The following is a 22,341-nucleotide window of genomic DNA, read 5'->3' as shown; positions in this document are numbered from 1 at the left end:
AGAGTCTTACCTAAACAGAAATCTTCTATTAGGCTGCTTGCCTCTTAAAAAGCCTTGTGCTCTTCTGCTCTTGGGTGGCAAAGCCACCTCTGCTCTTTACAGGGCATGCAGATGGGGGAGCCTTGGGGGCGAAGGGAAGGCAGGAACTGATGGCACACGGAGGTGGTGTGGAGAGGCCTCATACGTGATGGTTGCTGGCAAGGTGACCGGTGTTGCATCAAACCAAAGACCAAACCATGGCTGGCAAGCAGCTGGGGCTCGTGATTTTGTTGTTCTTCGCACTGGCAACAGGCAGGGGATTAAATGCTTTGTTTAATGTGGGTGTTGAAGGAAGCCACATCATTGGGAGGCTTAGCTCAAGACATGTTGTCTGGATTTCTCTTCTCCTTCCCTGGGCTGCCCTTCCAGGGCAAAGCTGGAGACGGAACCTCAAGTTTTCTCCTTTTAACTGGCACCTGGGAGCGAGAGGACTGGTTTCCCTTAGTGCCCAGTTTCCCAGTAGTTCAGAGATCATGGAAAGAGCTAAAATCCATCTCTGTTGCCTGTGCAGTCTCCTAGGCTTGAAAGCAGATTTGCCTGTGTTGTGCTGCTGAAATAAGGTAGAGCTGGTGGATGCCCACTGCCCCTGGTCCACGCATCTCTGAGCAGGTGTTTGGGCTCCTTCTGTATGGGATGGCAGCAGAAAAGGAATGATCTATGTGAAGCTGCATGGCCCTGGCCAGCTTACAGCCCTCTGGTGTTGCTGTGTTTGATTCCCTGGAGTGCAGCAGGTGGCTATTCTGGGAACACAGCATTTACTTCAGTTGCTTCTTGGCACTTAATATAGACTAAGTGACCAATTTAAAAAAAACGCTGTGATAGTTGGTATATATAGCAAACTCACCACATTTCCACTCAGTCCCTCCAAAACCTGCCTCCTGTGCTGAATGGGTTTCTTTGGGACTGAGGTATGCATTTCCTTTTTTATTTTTTTGGCAGGGCGTTTTTTCTGCTCTGCTGGACTTATTTCTGAGTCCACAGCTCTGGCAGACATCCCAGTGTCCCACAGCCTGATGCTGCCCAGGGATGCCAGCACGGGGCTGCTTTCCACAGAAGTCTTGCCCGGGGACCTGGGGTGCTCAGCCTTGCCTGGGACGGGGTGTCCCAGCTGCAAGACGAGGCAGGCAGCTGGCTGAAGGCTCCTTGCTGTCCCACAGGTGGGTGGGACGGTCTCTCCAGACACCAGGAGCTTCTGATAAAATCACGCTGGTGAATGCCTGTATTTCTTTCTCTTTTAATGGTTCCTGTTACCTTATCCCAGGATAACTGGGCGATGTGGCAAAAGGCCGCCGCGACCAGCCCCTCTGCCAGCTCTGGTGGGCATATGGCTGTTTCCGCTCGGATGCTCGGAGCTGTCAGTGCTTCTCATGGGGGTGCCTGGGCAGAACACCCTTTGCCAAACCGGCTGCCACCTCTTTACACTATCTGTATGCTGTCAATAGCTGCTCTCCTGACAAAGCTCCTTTTTAGTTTGCTTGCTGGAGGGTTTTCCTCCAGGCTGCGGCTGTTCATTTCTTGTTTCTTATTCAGCACTTGGGCTGTGCTGCCATGAGGAAGAAATTTTTTACAATGAACATGGTGAAACACTGGCCCAGGTCACCCAGAGAGGTGGTGGATGCCCCATCCCTGGAGACATCCCAGGCCAGGCTGGACGGGGCTCTGAGCAACCTGATCTGTTGAAGATGTCCCTGCTCATGGCAGGGGTGGCACTGGATGAGCTTTGAAGGTCCCTTACAACGCAAGCTATTCTATGATTCAGTGATTCTGTGTTGTGTGTTGGATCCAACCTGCAAGGTTCCCACCTTTCCTGGTGCCTCTTGGGATGGATGATATCCTGGTGGGGATGATGGGTCCTGACATTAGAGATCAGACCTTCCTTGGCCATTGACTTCCAGAAGCAAATACATCAGATTTTTTTTGCCCTTGTTTTCCCATTTTCTGCCACTTTAACTAAAATTCTGGCTTGCTGTGTCCGTGTGAGCCTGCACCAGGAGCCCAGCTGGTGCTGCTGTCCTCCCAGCCCTCCTGTGGTCTGAACGATGGCCTCTGGGACCAAAGTTCCCCTACTAGAGGGCAGCGTCCCAGGATCTCCAGTGTGGATGTCCCTGGGATTCTTTTTTGAATCACACAAGACTTTCTGTCCGCCTGTGCCATGCTGCATTGTAAACCCACACTTCCCCCGGCTGCCTGCCAAGTTTCCCCTGCTCTTATCACTGCTCTTGGCTGCAGGATGCTGCAGACCGGCGGGTTCCCCACGCGCCTTCCAGCTTCCATCATCCTCTGTGCGCTTGCCCTTCCAAGCCGTCAGGGATATCATTTCTTCCAGCCTGCTTGCAAGAGCTCAGGATGACAAAGTCTATTGAAGTCTTGTCTTCTGAGTCCTTCCACATCCTCTTGTTTCTCCTGATACCTGATGAGATCTATGAAAAATGGCCTGCAGTGACATTTTTTTTTTCCATGAAAGGCCAAGAAAGAAGAAACCACATGAATGTTTTGGTTTGAGGTCTAGAGGGAAATGCCGGAGGGTTGCTGTTCTGGCTTGTGACACTTTTTCTTGTTTTATTTGTCCTTGCTGTTAGCAGCACAGCCTGAAAGAAACAGGTTGGGCATTCCAGCTGTGAGTGTCTGGTTCAGGACTGGAGGTGTGTGAGAGCATCAGGTCCTGGGAGAACAGAGCTTGGAAGCCAGAAAAGACTCTGGCTTCAGTGAACCTTGAGTCCACACCAAGCCGTGGCTGGGTGAGCGCTCCTGTCCTGGCTGTTTGCTGGGATGGGCTTGTACAGCCCCATAAACCCTGTCCTTGGGGATGCAGCTCTCTGCATGAAGTGCCGTTAGATGGGTCCCACCTTGTGGATGCTGGGTATTACAGCCTGCATTTAGGGAAAGCTCTGCTGAACACCTGGTGCGCTCACGCTCTGTCACCACAGGATTTCTGGGTGGCTCTGGCTGAAGTCAAAGGGACATGGCAGTGACAGAGATGCAAAATGCACATGCCTAAAGGCCTTTTTTATTTTTCTTCTTTGCAGCTTGACAGGACAGAGACAGCCGTGAACAACCTCAACCCAGCTTTTGCCAAGAAGTTCATTATCGACTACCACTTTGAAGAAGTGCAGAAGCTCAAGTTTGCCCTGTTTGACCAGGACAAGTCGAGCATGCAGCTGTATGAGCATGACTTCTTGGGTGAATTCTCCTGCACGCTGGGCATGGTGAGTCCCCGAGGTCCCTACAGCTCGCTGTCCTCCACCAAAAGGACCCCAAATCACATCAGCCACAGGGACATGCTGGGATTAGAGCTGCTACTCTTATTTACTGTGAAGTTTGCTGGGTCCTTCCTGGCAACACTTATTTAATTTGCTTGTCACACTTCAACTGTTGAGGTTGAACTGTTCCACATTAGGGCTGTTGGCTACTTGGCCAAGTCTGAGCTCGACATAGTGTGGACTTCTGCTGATGCCTGTAGAGAGACATCGACTGGAAGCTCTTGGAGATATCTGTATCTCACTGTGGCTTATAGTAAGAACCCTGATGACTAGCTTGGATTTAGACTTGGAAACACCCAGTTGTTTAAAGTTAGGATGGATTGTGGACTGCAGTCTACCTTTCTGTCTCTGTTTGGGGGGTGTTTTTTTGGTTTTGTGTTTTTTGATTTGTTTGCAAAGCTTTGTCCATTGCCATTGTGTAGCAAATTGTGTCTCCTACTTCAGTGTGTTGGTGCAGGAATGTGTCTTCTGCTCTTCCTGTGGAAAAGTTTTCAGGATACAATGCAATTTATAAGCCTTTGGAAGAACTTTACATTCATGAGCCCAGACCCTGTTAGAAATTGGCAGCTACGTTCTCCAGAAGTCTTTGTCCTCTGAGTTTGCTCTGACTCAGAGGCAGGGAATGAGGGGGATTTTTTTCCGTTCTTCTGCAGCATCCGGCAGCTCGGGGCTGCTGTGGTACCTGGCACAGCACAGGGGCTGGCAGAAACCACGTCTGTTGGGCTCAGTGCTGGGAAACAGGAGGAACGAGACAGCGTAGTAGGTGGGTCGGGATGGAGACCCAGCCCAAGGTGTTCAGGGAGGCTGGTGAATGTGGTTGCTTTGTTGCACAGACTGCAATATGGCACCGCACATGGCAAGGGGACCTGAGTGACCTTACCATTGCCAACTCAAGAGCTTGATGTGTTAGCAGAGCACTGACATTTACAGAGTTTGACATTTAACATCTGGGTTTTCGGAAGTTCTCTGTGATGACCTAATTCAGTTCCTGCAGAGGTTAAGAGATGGTGCAGGCAACAGCCCAAGCAGGTGTTCAGTGATTTAGACCAAACCCATCCTTTACTATTAGTTCTCCTGTTGCTGAAATGCAGCCACCCCCGCTGTGGGGCGGTTCAGCAATGCTCATTTTGAAGGTCACAGTCTTGATGGAAGCTGTAAGCAGAGAATTTATGGACATAAGGAAACAGCTGAAACTTTGCTGTTCCCAAACGTGGCTCTGTAGAAGTCCAGGGCGCTGCAGGCTCATGCTGGAAAGGAACGTTATCTGTGTGCCTGGGGAGAAAGATGGACCCTCCAGCTTGTTGGGTCTCCCAGAAGAGCCCAGCCCGTTCTGGTGCTTTGAAAGGTGGTTAGCTCAGAGCATGGGACTGGACAGGCCATCCTGGGGCTGTGGTAATGGTGGGGATGGGCAGCTGTTGGCAGGTCTCACATTGAAGGTGCTCGCTCAGAACAGTTGGTGGTTTAGCCATGGTGGCTCACAGGCATGGCATAACTATCTACCGTGTCTTTAGGCACAGCTGGTGGGCTTAGTCCGTCAGAAACTGAACTTCTGTAATCTCATGCAAGTATTTACACTTTGCAGAAGAGAACTCGGCTGATGTGTGTGCCCAGTTTTTGATGAATTTTTGCAGTGCTTCCCGTGTGAGCTGATTGTTGACCTTTAGTCCACGATAAGACACCAGCTTGGAATGGAGAGATCTTCTCATTTTCCTTTTTCGTGAAATTCTCTGTTACCCTCCTCTCCCTTGGCCAGCACCGGCTTGCAGCACAGTCCGTGAGGAAGGGGGTGAGACAGGGCGAACGGGACTTGTGGGTTCAGCCACCCTGCTGTGGGTTTTCCGATGGCTGAATTTTGTCTGGTGAGATGTTTGCGTAAGCCTGCCAGTTCTGAGGCATGTGCAGCGTTTAGAAAGGAAGGAGAGCGGCTGTGGGCAGCAATAACCGCACAGCGAGCATCTGACTTTTCAATTTGAGTTTGCATTGGAGCCCTGTCGGATTAGCCAGATCGTTTTATTGCAGCTAATTAGGTCTGTGGTAAGATTTAAAAGGATGTTTGGATCATTCATGGGCCTGTAATGACCTCTGTGGCCAAAAGAAATGTAACAGGGATCAAATTGCAGGCTGGAGGGTGTCGTGGTTTCTGCTAGCCAGGGTTGTGAGGAGATTTCACCTCCCTGTACACGGCGTGGCACAAACATCTGGTTACACTGGCTGGTGCTTCCCATGCGCTTACGGATCAACAGCTCCAGGACATGGCTGACTGGCCACAACGGGAAAGGGGTTTTGCCTCGAAATTGCAAGAATCGTAGAATGTTTTGGGTTGGAAGGGACCTTCAAAGCTCATCCAGCAGGTTGCTGGATCCCCATGCAGGCTCTGCACCTTGTGGGGAAACTTATGGGATCTGCAGGTCTGAATGTGACCAAAACTCAGTAAGCAAGGAAAATATCTCAGGGGGGTTAATTCAGCTGCTCTGTGCTGTTCAGCTGCTTCCCTGCACCCCAGGGGCTTGGGTAATGGTGATGATATTCACAGTATCATGGTCAGCCCTGAGTATGATGTCTTTCTTCTGCTGTTGTGAATGTTTAATCTGAATTAACTAACATGAGCAATGATCAGTTGCTTATGAGTCTGCTTTTGATCACTTGTACAATCATGACTTTATTTTCTTTGGCTTCTCTAGATCGTCTCCAGCAAGAAAATAACAAGGACCCTCCTTTTGGGGAATGGCAAGCCGGCAGGGAAAGGGATGATAACGGTATAGTTACTTCTTTATGTTACCTACTGTGTGTGTAAAGGCGGATAATAACCTGGGGGCGACGCAGGACACTCATCTGGGGTCCAGGAGACTGGGGTTTAACTCATGGTCATTTTTGCCTTTACTTCCCATTTTCCTGCCCACTTTGGTCTGTTTGCAGGATGATTTATATTGGGCAGGGACCGTCTTGCCCAGTGTCTGCCTGGTGCCCAGCGCTGTGAGTCTTCAACCTCTGCTTTGGTCTCTCAAGTAAGAAAAATCTCTATCTGGAGAAGTACAAAGTAAATCTGTGCTGCTGCTGTTTGTTATCTTGTACAGCACGCCTGCTCAGCCCTCCTTGGAGCAGCGGGAGGTAAAAGGGCCGATTCCTTTGCCAGGGATGGGTGTTTTTGTTTGTAGGCAGAGGATGTGCGTAGCAACAACTCTCATAGCAACAGCCGCTGCTCCCAGTGCAGACCCCTTCGGGCAGTGACCTTCCCGCTGCGGATCTCTTTAGTGATGGGTTTTTTTGAAAAAGACTAAATTTAGGTGCATTTCCCTCCTGCCACATCTCACATCCTTTTTGGATCTCTTCTGTGTTCTGGATTTTGTAAGACATGCAGCTGGGCAGGAAAGGTGTGGATGAAAAGGCCAGCAAGGAGTTAAACTTCCATCATGTTTAAAAGCATCAGAAGGGTTTAAAAGCCCAGGACCTGGTTGCTGCAAGGGCCTCTCCATCGCTGTTTGCTCTAGAGGCCGGGAAGATGCTGCCAGCTTTTCCTCTCCTAATTGCTGCAGTTAGTCTTTAAACGAAAGAAGAAAAGCCGCAGTGAAGTTCACAAGCGATGCCTGATGCCGTGTGCTGCCCCTGAGGAGCGGGTTCTCAACATCCTATCCAGTACTTGAGTGGGAAGAGCTGGACCAGATGCAAAGCTTCTAGTCAAGTTCAAAGGTTACACGCTTTAAAAAAACAAAGGTCTTAGTCTGCCACCAACATGTCATTAAAAACCAAAGGATCTGAGACATCTACTTCATTGTGTACCGTTGATGCAATTTTCTGATCTGTTTTATTTTTGCCCTGTCTTGGTGATGACAACATGGTCATGTGTGGTGCCACCTTTCCTCACTGCTTGGCACGGTGCTGGAGCACGGGCTGTGCACACCAGCCACGGAGCAGGCTTCTGCTTTGGACTCATATCAAATATGGACTTTGGACCTAAACTCTGCCTCACTCACCCCCATCTCCTTTAATTTTGCCCAAGTATCCTTTTTCTTAACTGGGATGCCAATAGGATGAACGTAACAGAAGAACCTTGGCTGGCTGGACGGGATCGTGTGTGGGCCCCTGGATTTGAAGAGATGAGGAAAATCCCGAAGTGAGCCACTGTGTTTGTAGAAATCAGTCCTGAGATCTTGCCCCCTGCCTTTGCCAGCCATAGCGATGGGGCTGTGGTTGTTGTCCATGCTGGCCAAGAGAAGATGCCACCAGCATCCTGCAGCATTGTGGCACAAGGATGTACCTGGCTTGTCTGCACGGTCTGGCTTTTACGTAGTCCCTAGTGAGCCCTAAAGTGCTGGACACCAACTGGACCTGGTTGTGTGTGAATCAGCAAAGAGCAAATTTAATCCACTTCCCTACAGCTCTCTTCCTCATGCCAGCTTTGGTGACCACGTGCACATACCAAGGTGGGAGAGAAAACTGATGCTGTGGCTTTACAACAGGGAACTTCTGACTTCACGGTTTTACAGGCCAGAGGAGAAGATTTGGTGAACACGTCCCCTGTGGACAAAAGATCACGCCCTCCATGGAGAGGCTGGGAGGTTGCTGGGAGCTGTAGCTTGTCCCCTTGCCCAGCTGCCCAGGCTGATTCCAAGGCTGTATCCCTGCCTCATCATCTCTGCAAACTCCCCGCTTGCCCAAGTGCCAATAACCCTCTGATTGCTTGTTCTGCAGAAAATTGTTCTCTTGATTTCTGCAAGTTTTTCTAAAAGCCCTGCTGTAATGAGGCTGCGTATCTGCAGTGAAGGACAGCGCCTCGTGAGAGCCGGCAAACGGCCGTGCTTGGGAGCGCCGTGCGTGAGGAAAATGTCCTCGCCGTGCTCCCGGCCGTACCGGTGCTGGCTCTGCCGGGGAGATGCTGCGGCCAGGGATGCTGGGGACGGCTCAGCCCACACCGGGGAGCGAAGGAGGGAGAGGTGGGGAACAGATGCTTGGGAAGGACACAGCCATGAGGAAAAAAAGACAAGTGATTCAGAAAAGGGCTGGTAACAGAAGTGAATAAATGTGGTGTGCTTTTTTGTTATAAACGTTCCCTTTCTTAAAATACCAAGAGACTCATTAGACCACGTTCCAGACAAAACCGGCCCACTGGTGGTTGGCAGCCGAAGCCCTTCTGGAGCGTATATGAATAAAGTTTCTTAAAATGAAGTAGTTGGGGCTGCACTCCTGCCCTCTGTAGCTCCTCAGGAACAACAGTGGAGTTTTCATCTTTGGATCTTTCTTGTCGCATGATCATGCAGACACATGGCTCAAGTCCTTGGTGCTGCTGGCATCTTCTTCAAGGGACGGGGCAGCTGCTTTTTGCTGTGCCCAGCCTGGGACATGGAGGACAAGGTAGCACATCTTGCTGGCAGGGGTTTTTGTGACTTCTGCTTCCTCTTCACTTGGTCCTTGGAGGCTTTTCCAGGTTCTGCACAAGCCTGGGTACAGAAAAGCCATGTGAGACCTGAGAAAGGGGATGAGTTTGTTACCAGAAGCATCATTTTAGACCTGATTGCATGGGGGAAGGAGGCTGCTTGCAGTGTCCTGGCAGCTCATTCTGCCCTTGGGCTCTCTGCTCAAGAGGTTTAATCAACCTGTTGACTCCCAGCCCTGCAAATGAACGTGTTTCATGTGCACCCAGCCCCAGCGATGAGGCTGTGGAGGTCAGTGGGTGCCCCAGTGGCTCTGGCTGCAGCACCAGCATCATAGCTCATGCTCTGCTAAAAAAATGGTGTCCTGTTTTGTTTTCAAACCAGTATGTTGCTGCCTCAGCACAGGGTGAACAACAATGCCCATCCAGAGGAAATGTGGGTTTTTCCTCCATCCTTCTCCATTGCATGGAGGAGCTGGGAAGTAGGCTCTGGTCCCAAATTGATCTGCAAAAGTAAAATTGGTTTAACTCCTCAATAGTGAGATATCATGTGCATTAGATCATCTGATCTCTTAGCTGGGAAATGGGTTTTGCAGGAGTTGTGCAGGTGTCTTCAGAGTGTGCGGCCACAGGGTCTGGGTTCTCCTCTGGCTTGGTGTGCATTTTCTTCTCATGCTGGAAATGAACTCAGCCCTCCCTTCTCTTTCAGATAGCTGCCCAAGAGCTCTCGGATAACAGAGTGATTACTCTGAGCATGGCTGGCAGAAAACTGGATAAAAAGGTGAGTGTCCTTGTGTTTGGGGGATGCAATATTAAACATCGGTCCTCCATAGGCTAAGGGATCCAAAGAAGTCTCTGCTTTTGGCAGAAAACAGTTCTGCTGGAGAAAGAATTAGGGTGAGACTGGAGCAGTTCAAGTCCTTGCTGTGCCACTGACTGCTGTGCCTCAGTTTCTCTGTTGTCACATGCGTTGAGGTGGAAAGATCCCATGCGGCACACGATCCGTGTGCTAGCGTGTCTTAAAGACAGCACATTCACTACTTCAGCGGCTGTCGTTTGGAAATGTCTCTTGAGGGAGCTGGCAGTTTTGATGCCACTTGAACCCGTACCTCAGAAGTGCTGAGAGCTCCTGGCTTGTCACCTTCAGCCCCTCTGCAAATGGAGCGGACATCTGCTTGTACAACAAATGGTAGGGCCCATCTTTTCTGAGGAAGAAGTGTTGACCTCAAGGAGGCAGATAATGCATGAGTTTTTGAGAGCTCTTTCTTGCTTCTGTGAGTGGTGGTGCATGGCCGTTCTTAGTTGGTGGAGCGATTTGTCTGGTTAATTGGATATGATCTGAAGGAAACCATGAACCTATCTGAACAAAACCATCTGACCTTATTTACCAGGCAACCAGAGATATTCCTCTTAAACCAGTGCTGTTGCTAAGTGATCAATGGGAATATTATTTTTTCCTTCTTCGTAGTCTCCCTGGAGCTTGTGTTATTGGCAGGATGGCCGTCAGTTTTCAAACCAGGGCAAAACAAGGATCCAGGCAGAAAGGTATTTGCTGGGGCAGAAGACAGGGTTTGTCCAGTCCCGTTGTCCGAACTAGATGGTCTGTCCAAGTGTTTTTCCCACCTGTTGGGAACAGCTGTCTTTTCACCCTCCTGCTTACCCTGCCTGCTGCAGGAAGCCAACTGTGCCATTAAGAAAACCCCAAATAACTCCGTTTCATAAATGGGCCAGATGTCCTTGAGCTGGTGGCTTCCTCTGAGATGTGGCTGATGGTCAATCCCCTGCATGTTAATGAAGACATCCCTAATGCAAAAGTTTTCTTGCAGCATTCCAAGAAAAAGCCTCTGCTGCCTTGCAAAGCAAGGGATGGGATTTTGTAGCAGGTTTGGTGCCCTTCCTTCCTGCTCAGGGTCCCTTTGCAGCTGTGGCCATCATGAAAAGCAGGGCCAAGGATGTGGATCCTCCCTGCAGTGCTGGTGCTTCAGTCTCACTACCTTGCTTTAAATGCTGAAGCTGCTCAGTGGTAGCATGTCAGCAGCAGAACCAGCCTGAGGCTCTTGTACCTTATGTCAGATCAGCTCTTGGGAGAGTAGTTGTAAGAAAAAAACACTTGCAGAAGAGGTGTTTTCACCTGGGACCAGCCTTGGTGACCAGCTTCAGCACAGCTAGGGGAGAGCAAGCAGAGCGAGCTAGGATTGGTGCTGGAAGCCATGGTTTGGGGAGCTGCATCTGGTGGAAGTGCCACCTCTGTCCCCCTTATCTGTGGTGTGTGAGAACCAATCTGGATGATATAGATGCTTGGACCGGTTTGCAGATTGATCTGGTCTGCTGAACTCCTTTGCTTGCTCAGTTGCCCTCTCCTGCCAGGCTTGCAGGGGTGAGATGTTTGTGGTTTTGATGTTTTAAAATAGCAGCCCATGATCCCGTGGCTTGGAGGCATCTCCTACCCTGCTTTGAATGGCGCAGCGCTGACCGGACTCGCAAACTGGGCTGCTCTGCATGGGACGGCAGCAGACATCCTTCACAGCCGCCTGCTGTCGCCAGAGCTGGTGTCTCCACCAGCCTACACTGGGTTGGCGCTGACGAAACCACGTTGGGCTGCAGGTTAAGCCAGCGTAGGCAGGGTCAGGTACCCACCACTGGTTCTTTAATCCATCAGTGAAGCTTGAAAGTGCCAAGTCCAGACTGTGGGTGAGCGAGAACAGAGCTGTGCCATAATCATAACCCTGCAGAAAGAATGGCTTGGTTTTCTCTCCCAGAAACATGTGAAAAAGGGTAGGAGAAAAATAGTCTCATCTCAGCAGAGACCACCCCTGCAAGCCTTTATGCTCTTTATGCTCTTCTGGCAGAAGAATTTTGACTGAAGCAGGCTATAGTTTCTCCAAGCCAGAATAGTTTGCAGTGACTAACTTTTCCAGCTGGCTTTGGAAACAGGATTTGAATAGAAATGTTAGTGAGTTTTTCTAACGAGGTCATCACCAGAGCCCATGTCTGTCCAGCAGCCGCTGCCCAGGCCGGCTGTGAACAAGGGCTCCTGGGGTGTCCATGCTTCCTCCTCCTCCACAAGCAGCTCCCTGCATCTCCACCACATCACTTGGGAGCCCAAAAAGCTCCCATTCAAACACGAAAGAAGTTCCTCCAGCTCTTTGCAGGGCTCAGACGCCCACCTCCCTCTGGGAGTAAGATTCAGCTGAAACGGCTTGAGTTCTCAGTAAATAACTTGGGATATTTTGGGCTCGATTTCTTGTTAGCCACTTCTTAGCTTTTCCTGAATGGGGAATGCAGTTCTGCTTAGAAATGCTGGAGTTTCCCTATGTTGGTGCCACCAGCACCGCCCTCCTCTCCAGGCTGTGGGTGCCCCAAAGCAGCCTCAGTGCCGGTACCCAGCAGGGATGCCTCTGTGTGTGTGTGTACACATTTCTCTTAAACCAGCAGCCTTTTATAGAGGGAATATCTGAGGAGACGCTGGCAGGAAAGGCAGCACACACTGACTCAGGGCTGCGTATCTCGGAGCGTGTTACGTGATCTCTGTCAACACCAGGGCAGCTTGTTCCTGAAAGATTTCCTCTGCTCGTGCTTTACCACTGTGTGTAGGAGGGTGTTGGTTTGGGGTTTTTTTTTCCCTTTTTCCCCCAAGATGCTCGTGCACTTCATAATTCTGTTTTGCCTTTGAAGCTTAGGATGTTTTTCCAAGCCCAAACACAGCTGCCTCTCAGCTGGGGTTGTTCTCCATGGCATCTCCATCCCGAGAGCTTGCTGGGTGGTGGTGCCCGCTGGCAGATCCCACGGGTGTGTGCCAGGGCGCCAACTCGCCTGCCCTGTCAGTGCCAAAATGTGGGGTGTACGTCAATGGGATTTGTGTCACCAGGCCACAGTGGGGTGGCAGGGCACTGCCCAGGGGTGCTGCCTGTTTGCTGGAGGGCTTGAGCCGGTCTCATGGGGACATGAGGGTGTCTGCAGGGCTGGCACTGCTGGGGAGAGGTGGGTCTGTCTTGGACTGGCTGTCGCTGCTTGCAGAGCACCACGTAACCTGTCCTGTTCTTCTCCCCCAGGACCTGTTTGGGAAGTCAGACCCTTTCTTGGAGTTTTATAAACCAGGTGACGATGGGAAATGGATGCTTGTCCACAGAACGGAGGTGAGCACGACTATAACCTGAGCTGCTGAGATACCACCATCCTTCCACCAGCTCCTCTTGCTCTTCGTGGCATTATCTTATTGATCACCCCTAAAGCAGGGTGGGATGCAGGGATTTCAAAACCGTACGGCTGTCTTCCTGGCGTCCAGCTGAGGCTGCTGGACTCCAGCAGATGTAGATTTACTGAGGCCAGCAAGGTCTTGAGGTCTTTTCTGTACTACTCACTACTGTATTTACCAAGCAAAGACAGAGACAGTCTTCTAACCCATGTTAACCTCTGGGCTTAGCCTGGGCATGGGCTGAGCCCTCGACTACTTTCCATCCGAAAATGTATCTCCCTGCCCATGGAGGAATCCCATACCGGGTGACCACTGTTGTGTTTTGAGGGCAGATATAAAGGGATAAGGTTCCCCATTCTTGCAGCTTTCGGTGCAGCAATACCCCTGACAGGAAAGACATTGAGGTGCTGGAGGGAGTTGAGAGAAGGGCCATGAAGCTGGTGAAGGGTCTGGAGCACAAGTCTGATGGGGAACGGCTGAGGGAGCTGGGGCTGTTCAGGAGAAAAGGAGGCTGCGGGGAGACCTTATCGCTGTCTACAACTACCTGAAAGGAGGTTGTAGCATGGAGGGTGTTGGTCTCTTCTCCCAAGTAGCAAGGGATAGGATGAGAGGAAATGGCCTCAGGTTGTGCCAGGGGATGTTTAGATTGGATATCAGGAAAAATTCATTCATAGAAAGGGTTGTCAGGCATTAGAACAGACTGCCCAGGGAAGTGGTTGGGTCACCATCCCTGGAGGGATTTGAAAGATGCATAGATGAGGTTCTTAGGGACACGGTTTAGTGCCAGAGTTAGGTTATGGTTGGACTCGGTGATCTTGAGGGTCTCTTCCAACCTAAATGTTTCTATGATTGTATGTTTCTAATATAACCAGCTCTCAGTCTGATGCTAGCATGTCTCATGTCACCATGGAGGTGTCTGGCGGGGAAGGATTAATGCGCTTGTTACAGCCTGTTTTTTAGCACAAGTGTGAACGCCCAGCTGGGTGCCGTGCGATGGAGACACCAGATCCTTCCCCACCCACCCTGGGGACTCGGCTGGCAGCGTGCGGGCACCATCACGGGGTGCGTGGGCTCCCCCTGCTCTTCCAGCCTCCCGGAGGAGGTGTTTACAAATTCTCCACTAAACTGTGCTCGCAGTGTCAGGGTTTCCCCTAGTCTCGCATAAGAGTCTGTCTGTAAAACAAGATGCCTGTTTTGGGTCCCACATGGCCATTTGCCTGCAGCAGCAGCCATGGACCTCTTCCTCAGTTGTCTGCACTCTTGCTGCTCCAGATCCAAAGGTCCAAGGTGCTCCATGCCAGATATCCCCCATTTACCCTGCACAGAGAAGGGTTCGTAGAATCATAGAGTGGTTTGGGTTGGAAGGGACCTTCAAAGCTCATCCAGTGCCACCCCTGCCATGAGCAGGGACATCTTCACCAGATCAGGTTGCTCAGACCCCCGTCCAGCCTGGCCTGGGATGTCTCCAGGGATGGGGCATCCACCACCTCTCTGGGTGACATGGGCCAGTGTTTCACCACCCTCAGTGGAAAAAATTTCTTCATCTGCTGCCCATGTCTGACTTACCTAATATTCACGTGAATCTCTCTTTTTGAGCACAACACCTTTGTGAAAGAGGGTCTTCACCTGCCCTGCAGGCATCTCCGATGTACACAGCGTGTGCCTGGAGCCTGCAAGTGTTTGCTAATGTTTCCACCAAGCGATTGCATCCTCTCAGGAAATGTCAAAAAGCATCAATTAATATTTCTCTCCAACTTGGGCAGCAGATGTTATGCAGATGAGGCAAGAAAGCTGGAGGTGCCCAGGGCTGTTTGGCTTTCTAGGTTGGTTGCGGCATCCCACTGCTCCATCTTCTTGGTGGTCAGACCCCAGATGGATGTGGGCTGCGCTGGGGTGCTGAGGGGGAGTAAACAATGAGTAGGATGCAAGCAATGGGGTGCAGAGGGCATAAATAGAACCATAGAATCATAGAATCAGAATAGTTTGGGTTGGAAAGGGACCTTCAAAACCTGTCTGACAGTATTCGAGAAGAGACAGCACCTTCAGACATATGGTGTGAACCATGGGGCTGCCATGTGCAGGGACAGGAGTTGGACTCAATGATCCTTGTGGGTCCTTTACAACTCAAGACATTTTGTGATTCTGTGGTCTAGTCCAACCCTTGCCATGAGCAGGGACATCTCCACCCAGATCAGGTTGCTCAGAGCGCCGTCCAGCCTGGCTTGGGGTGTCTCCAGGGATGGGGCATCCACCACCTCTCCGGGCAACCTGTGGCAGTATTTTACCTCCCTCATTGTAAAAAATAGTAGCTGCTGGCATTGAACTGTGGGGTAAGTGGTTGTGCATGCTGTAGGCATGGTTGTGCCCACGTGTGGCTGTTTCCTCAAACAGGTTTGTTTAATTGTTTAATTGACTCTGGAGGTGGCAAATGAATCTGTTGTAATTCATGTTTGCTACAGTCTGAGAAGCAGTATCTGGGGAGCTGCTCTGTCTAAGGTAAGGAGGCACAAGAGGGCTGGGTTGGGGCTTTCTGCAGCTTGCCTGGCCTGCCCCACTGAGCACCTGGTCCAGGGTGACTCTTGGAGACGTGCCTCTGCTTTGTGCCAGTCTTCCCCTGCAGATGTACCCGTCGTGATGGTGTCCCTCCCTTCTCACCCCGCAGGTGATCAAGTACACGCTGGACCCCATCTGGAAGCCGTTCACTGTGCCTTTGGTGTCACTGTGCGATGGAGATGTGGAGAAGCTGATAAAGGTAACGGTGGGCCCTTTGGCTTGTGCCGTGGTGGTCGGTCTTCAGGATCAATTGTTACATGTCTAAAACCTTATGGCTTGTTTATCAAAGAATCCCCGAACAAACTAAACCAGAACCACCCATAAAACATTACAAAAAGACCCCTGTTTGGGTTCTCCAACAGGAGAGGTTGGGAACTTTGACAGGTCTTCCCTCAGGACATAGCTGCTGCGTCTGAGGCTGGTTTGTGCTTGTTCTGCCCCAGGTGATGTGTTACGATTACGACAGTGATGGGGGACATGACTTCATCGGGGAGTTTCAGACCTCGGTGGCCAGGATGTGCGAAGCCCAAGATGCCTTTCCGGTAAGTGCTGACGTGCTTTTGGGGAAAAAACAAGGAAGGGTCTTCTCGGAGCTGGTGGTGGATTTTGGTACCTTCACTGAGACCCTCAGCCTGTGCCAAGAAGAAACCAAGTCCAACCTCCTTTATTCTCCCACCCCGACCATGAATGACCACGCTTGTAGATAAAGCATCTGAGCTAGAGATGAAGCTAAGGCAGTCTGGGCTGAAAATCAAGCTCTGCTGAATGTTTGAAGCAGCACCTGTGATTTGGGGGGTGTCCTTTGATTCTGGGGGTCAGGTGGGGCTGCATCTGCAGCAGGGGCAGCCTGGTCCCCAGGAGCACCAGTCCCTGTGCAACTCTGTACTGGTTTTGTGGCCAAAGGTGTCCCTGGCTTCCCCCTGGAGTGCTGGCCAAAATTTTGTCAAAATATCTGTGTTTTGGTTTTGTTCAGTCTGTGAAATGTAACATTTACATTCAGGAAACTTAAGGGTTTTAGTATTTAAATGTTCCCATATTTCTGCAGCTGTAAGAGTGGACACAACTTTCTCTTTGTGCTCCCCCTGTCCAGCCCAACCCACGTGTAAACTTGTTTCTTGGACAAGAGTTTTTATGCAGTTTTAGATTAAAAAAAAAAAAAAAAAAAAAAAAAAAAAAAAAAAAAACCAACCAACCACAACAAAAAACAAACAAACAAACAAACAACCCCCCAAAACTGCAGCAATTTTCTGAGTATTCAAAAGTACTTGTATTTTCCCAGAACTTTTGAGTAAAGGTGGTGGCCTGTCCTAATTGTTTGTGTATTTGACCAGTCCCATCCTGTTTGCCCCTGTCCCATCCCGTAGACCCCCATAGCCTGGTTGAGTTGTCTCAGCTGCCACACAGCAGGTCCTGGGCACGGCGAAAGCCCCTGGGAAGGAAAAGCAGCCCCTTCCCAAGCAGGTCCTGCGCCGCCATTCCCGTCACTAAATACTAGTAGCTTTCCGTGATTCATTTATATGAATCTCTTAGGAACTTTGAAACCTGTGGAGGGAGGGTGCCCGCAGGATGTGGCCGCTGGTGGCATCTGCCCAGCTCTCACACCGGTGTCTGTCTCTCATCTGTTACAGCTTGAGCTAGAGTGCATTAACCCCAAAAAGCAGAAAAAGAAAAAGAATTACAAGAACTCTGGGATCATCATTGTCAAGTCCTGCAAAGTGAGTATGATACTGGGATGTTTCCTTCTGCTCCTCATTGAGCTCAGGTCTTCCCAAGCTGCCTTGCTTTTCCAAGCGCAGGATCTGCAACGCATGGAGAGAAGTGGGATCTCCATTCTGCTTGGTTTCTCTCTACTTGGAGCATGTGACGTAGCGAATTGCTGGTGGTGGTGTTCAACATGGGCAGCATCTGCACGAAGCCCAGGCTGTGGACGCCTACCAACTGCTTGGTGTCTCCTTGGGGACACGGAGTTAGGTGCGGGTGGGAGAGGTCCTTCTTCTGACCTGAGGTGTTGGTGAAGTCCTCCCTTCATATGGCAGCAGCACAGCAGGGAGATTGCTGACAGAGCTTTTCCTGCACCACGTGATCTGATGAAACAATTTTTTGTTTGATTGTTTTTCTTTCAGATAACCAGAGATTTCTCCTTCCTGGACTACATCCTGGGAGGCTGCCAGCTGATGTTTACCGTAAGGACTTTTGACAGTAACATGTATGTAATGGTCAAAACTGGGGAGGAAGGTTCTGTGTGAGATTTGGCATCAGCTTGGGTGGGTTTTCATGGCAATGAGGAGCTGCCTTGTGCTGTTAAACCATGGGGTTTTGGGGCTTTGGTGGTCACTACAACCATGCTCAGGTGCATCCAGCAGGATGGAGGTAGCTGGCTAGACTTCAGCTGAAGGTCAGACTTCCACAAAGACCTTCTGACCCTTTACAAAATGTCACTGATGTCTCTCTCCATCGCAGGGTTTAACCACCCTCCATTTTTTTACGGAAGTTCTCCTTGTTTTGAAGCCAACTGAGAGGCTTGGGCTGTTAATGAGATGGTTTTCTGCATTTTTACTGGTATTTCCACCTTCTTTCAAGATGGACCATGTCAAGAGTAACTGAATGAGGACATTACAAGCCCAAGTGAAACCACCACAACACAGAAGTGGGGTTTTCAATTTCTGCAAACTTTTCTGGTGCAGTATCTGGAGATCTGCAGGCACTTGCAGTATTTCAGTTTGTATTTTGTTGTTTCGTCTGAAAAACATGATGGGGGGAGAGTAGGAGAAGGAGAAAGAGTTGCCATAGGAACTGGAGTGATTGGGAGAGCTTTTTGTGTGCCGATCTGCCGCTGTGTGCTAAGGTCTTGGTGCTGGTGAGTGAATAGAGGAGAAAAATCGTTAAGTTTATTCGTAGCACAGAGCTCTTGTATCAATTAGGCTTGAATGCAGAAATCTCCTCCCTCCATCTAAATATATGCTGGTTGTTGTAGGGTTCCTCCCCTGCCCAAGACTTTTTTGGTCCAAAAACCCGTGTGGGTTTGCAATGGGTGCAACACTCCACAGAAATGCCCAATCCAGGAGGAAGATACTGTTGCACTCACCCCTGCGATTTGGAAAAGCCTCTGGTGTCTTCCCCACCAACGGAATTGATGGGGAGAGAAGAGCTGAGGCTGCAGAGATGAGGAGCATCATGCCTGGATGCTTGCCTCGTGTGAGAGGCAGACCAGCTGCATCCCTCGGAAGTTTGTTGCCCGAGCGCTGCTCTTGGTGACGGTGCTTGCACGAGCCAGGCACGTGTCCAGCTGACTCCACTGAGCCCCTTCCCCGTGCCTCAGTTTCCCTCTTGCTCTCTGACTGTGCACGGGTGTGGGTGTCACAGCTGTGAACTGCAGGTTGGTGAGGCTGTAAGGTTGCTTGGTGAAGAAGCTGGATTTTCATGGAATCGTAGGATGGTTTGGTTTGGAAGGGACCTTTGAAGGTCAGCAATCCAACCCCTGTGCCAAGGGCAGGAACATCTTTTACTAGATCATGTTGCTCACTTCCAGTGATGGGGCATCCACAGCTTCTCTGAGCAACCTCTTCCAGTGTCCCACCACCTTTACTGTGCAACATTTCTCCCTTATCTCAAGTCTAAACCTACCTTCTTCCAGTTTAAAACCACATCCCCTTGTCCTGCCAAACCTGTCTTACCAGCCAGAGGATGGTGGCATTTCCTGGGCTGTGACATCTTCTTGCCCCAGCCAGGCCAAGATCCCTTCTCAGCCAAATCACAGTTCATCTTCTCCCATTACAAATGTGAAGCAAAAATCCCTCATGAATCCCGAGCTCAGTTTAGCTGGCAGAGTTATTTTGGGTTTTGCCTGTTTGCTGAGCAAACAAGGCGAGTGCAGTCACGCCGCCTGCTCACCTCTTCCCTGCTCCGCCTTCCCAGTCATTTCAAATTGGGTGGCTCCACATCTCGCCTATTCTGGCCAGATTTTACTGGGTCTGAGGTAGGCATTTCTACAAATGTCTTTAAATAGAAAGCCTAATTGAGGAGGGAGGAAACTGAGTGCCTTGCTGATGAAGTCCCCTGAGAGCTCAGCATATATTGGTCTCTAGGGAAGCCCGGTGAAGAGCAGCTGCAGGGGAAGATCTGCTCAGGGTTGTGACTCTGGTCAAAGACCTTGAGATCCAAATGCCCAGGCAGCCCTGGCTGCTTTGGCATCCATGGGGCTACTCATTTCCTGAGCTTAATGCCTGGGAGATGCGCAGTGAGGCTCCTGAGCTGGAGATGGTGGTGGATTGCCCCAGGGGCAGGGGCTGCTTTGGGACGCCTTATGTGGTGCTTGCTGGTGAAAAATGCAGGTGTAATAGTGAATGGCTTTACCTAACCTGGTATTTAATCGGCTTTTTTTTTTTAGGGAAGGTGAAGATCTGGATTTTGTTAAACTTTTTCAGGAGTTTGAGGTTTGAGTCTTGATGGGACTGTGTGTGGACCTCAAAGGCAATAGAGGCTTGGTGGCCAGGTCTGTGGTGGTGTCTGCTAACAGAGGATGGGTCTGTGCTTCTCTCTTGTCCTCTCAGGTTGGGATTGACTTCACAGCCTCCAACGGGAACCCACGAGACCCCTCCTCTTTGCACTATATCAACCCCATGGGGACAAACGAGTACTTGTCGGCCATCTGGGCTGTCGGTCAGATCATCCAGGACTATGACACGTAAGCACTGTGCCCTTCTGCCTCCACCCCCATTTTGCAGATGCCTCCCTGGCTTCCCAAGGGGCTGCTGAGATGCCTGTGCCTTGATTTTCCATCTGCAAACCCATGGCTAAATGATACTTTGCTTTTGAAAAGCTTCTTGGGAAAAAATTGCCATGCACGTTGTTGGGATGCAGGAGGAGGAGGGGGGGTAAGGATGGGGGTTCTCCTCGCCTGCCATCGCTGCTGTTGAGAGGAAGGGTGCGTTAGTGGTGGAGCAGCTGGAGAGCAGCCGCTTGGCGCAGAGGCAGATGCCCTCAGCTTGCTGGTATCTGCTCTTGGCAGCTGCACTGCCAGGCTGCCCTGCTCCCCATCACCCTGAGGTGTACCACACTGAAAAACAGCAACTTAGACATCTCACCGTGCTGGCTTTTGTTGCCAAAATGGATACTTTTTTTTTTTTTTTTTTAAATCTCCAAGGTTACATGTCTGCAAGGGACTCAGGTGTTTGGGCAAGAGGGTGCTCCTGATCCCTGTGGGTGATTAAACAAAGCTGGGCTCTTCTTTTCTCTAAAGATCAAAAACCAGAGGCGAACATCTATTCTCTCTCTGTTCAGCTCTCATTATTTTTAAAGATAGAGTGTTGTTTTTGGAGAAAGGGAGGCTAGAACCCTTTTTAGCTGGTGCTGTCACTGTAGCTGGGTGTTGGGCAGCTGGTAGCATGGTGAGGCCGTACCCAGAGCTGTGCAAGCCTGCTTTGTGTGTGTAAATACACCCATATGTTTTTCTTCCTCTCTTTTAGAGACAAGATGTTTCCTGCTCTGGGATTTGGTGCCCAGCTCCCGCCGGACTGGAAGGTGAAGTGTTGTGGCTATCTGCACATTTGAGCTGTGCTTGTCCTGATATTGCCTGGGCAGGAGCGGAGGTGCCGGGGCTTCCCGGCTGTCTTGGTTGGGAAAAAGCTGTTGGGCAGAAGGAGAATGAAGGGATATATGGGATTTCAGCTGGAGGACAGTGAGATGTGGCAGTGTGCGTAGGCAGTGAGACAGGGACGGGGCCTGGGCAGCCTGACCATCCCTGCTAAGCTGGCATGAAAGCAGCAGCTCCCTGGCATTGGTGGGCAGAGCCAAGCGTTGATTCATTTCCTTGGCAGAAGGCAGGAACAATTCTGGGCAAGGGAAAGGGCCTCTGGCTGAATGTGTCAGACAGCGGCAAAGCCTGGAAGGGGGCTGGGAGCTGGGTAGCCTCAACATGATGTTACATGGGCAGAGCCTGCAAGGATGGGAGCAGAGGGGTTTTCCCAAAAACCACCTTGATTTTTTGTTGGTATTAGCTGCTGAAAGGGTTAAAGACACCCTGGTCCTGCAAGGGTATGAGCTGGAGCTCTTCTCACAAGTAACAAGTGATAGGATGAGACAAAATGGCCTCAAATTGCACCAGGGGAGGTTTAGATTTGATATCAGGAAAAATTTCTTCCTGGAAAAGGTTGTCAGGCACTGGAGCAGGCTGCCCAGGGCAGTGGTGGAGTCACCATCCCTGGAGGGGTTTAAAAGACCCACAGATGAGGTTCTTAGGGATGTGGTTCAGTGACAGTGTTGGGTTAATGGTTGAACTCGATGATCTTGAGGGTCTCTTCCAATGAAAATAATTCTATCATTTTATGATCTTGCTCATCAGGTGGGCAGGGGTTGGGGCTGCTCCTGCAGCCCACGCTGGCTTATGGGGCACACCTTCTCAGGGCTGGGAAGATGCACTGAGACACTACCATCTTTCATGACTGGCTGCGTCTTTTGGCTGCCCTTTGCTCATGCTCTTAATGTGCATTTTCTTTCTGCTTGCTGGTTCTGAGAGGTCCCCAGCTTTGGGCTGGGGTTGAGTCTCAGTGAGCCTTTTATGTTCTTTGGGAGGGGAGCTTTGCTTTGGGCTGAGCGCAGCAGGGCACGCAAGTCATGAGCAGCCGTGAATTGGGCTGGGAAGCTCATGGCTGCCAGCCCTCGAGGCTGAGGATGTCCTGCTAGCTCCAGCTTTGTGCTTTGCTCTGCATTCCCAGCAGCCAAAATTCATGTGACTCAAGTGGGAGATCTCGCTATTTGCCAGCCACAGGAGGAGATCCCTCTGTGTGCACTTTGGAGCTGATTCATCCTCCTTGGCCAGCAAATGTCTCTGGTCTGTCACTTCACCACTTTCGGTGGGAAAATCTTGGTAGGCAGCTTCCAAGTACTAACAGCCAGCTGCCATTTTATTAACTGTGGAGAAGAACGGG

The 22,341-nt window shown here is 50.5% G+C and overlaps 1 protein-coding gene across 5 annotated transcripts in view; it reads left to right on the top strand.

Annotated features, from left to right (window-relative positions):
* CPNE2 (copine 2) overlaps positions 1-22,341 on the top strand; it is a 47,918-nt gene that overhangs the window by 15,359 nt on the left and 10,218 nt on the right. For 4 of the 5 annotated variants that reach the window (XM_071814271.1, XM_065848258.2, XM_065848257.2 and 1 more), the window contains exons 3-12: positions 3,066-3,245; positions 5,981-6,055; positions 9,377-9,448; positions 12,720-12,803; positions 15,525-15,614; positions 15,859-15,957; positions 17,044-17,130; positions 17,539-17,598; positions 19,966-20,099; positions 20,881-20,935. In XM_071814271.1, coding sequence (XP_071670372.1) covers positions 3,066-3,245; positions 5,981-6,055; positions 9,377-9,448; positions 12,720-12,803; positions 15,525-15,614; positions 15,859-15,957; positions 17,044-17,130; positions 17,539-17,598; positions 19,966-20,099; positions 20,881-20,935 — 936 coding nt within the window. Of the gene's footprint in view, positions 1-3,065; positions 3,246-5,980; positions 6,056-9,376; positions 9,449-12,719; positions 12,804-15,524; positions 15,615-15,858; positions 15,958-17,043; positions 17,131-17,538; positions 17,622-19,965; positions 20,100-20,880; positions 20,936-22,341 lie in introns of all 5 variants that reach the window. The other variant, XM_071814273.1, reaches the window with a different exon arrangement.

Source organism: Patagioenas fasciata, chromosome 13 (assembly GCF_037038585.1).
Source record: "Patagioenas fasciata isolate bPatFas1 chromosome 13, bPatFas1.hap1, whole genome shotgun sequence".
NCBI classification, from domain to species: domain Eukaryota; kingdom Metazoa; phylum Chordata; class Aves; order Columbiformes; family Columbidae; genus Patagioenas; species Patagioenas fasciata.
Note: the sequence above shows the minus strand (reverse complement) of the source record. Positions and strands in the feature narration are given on the sequence as shown.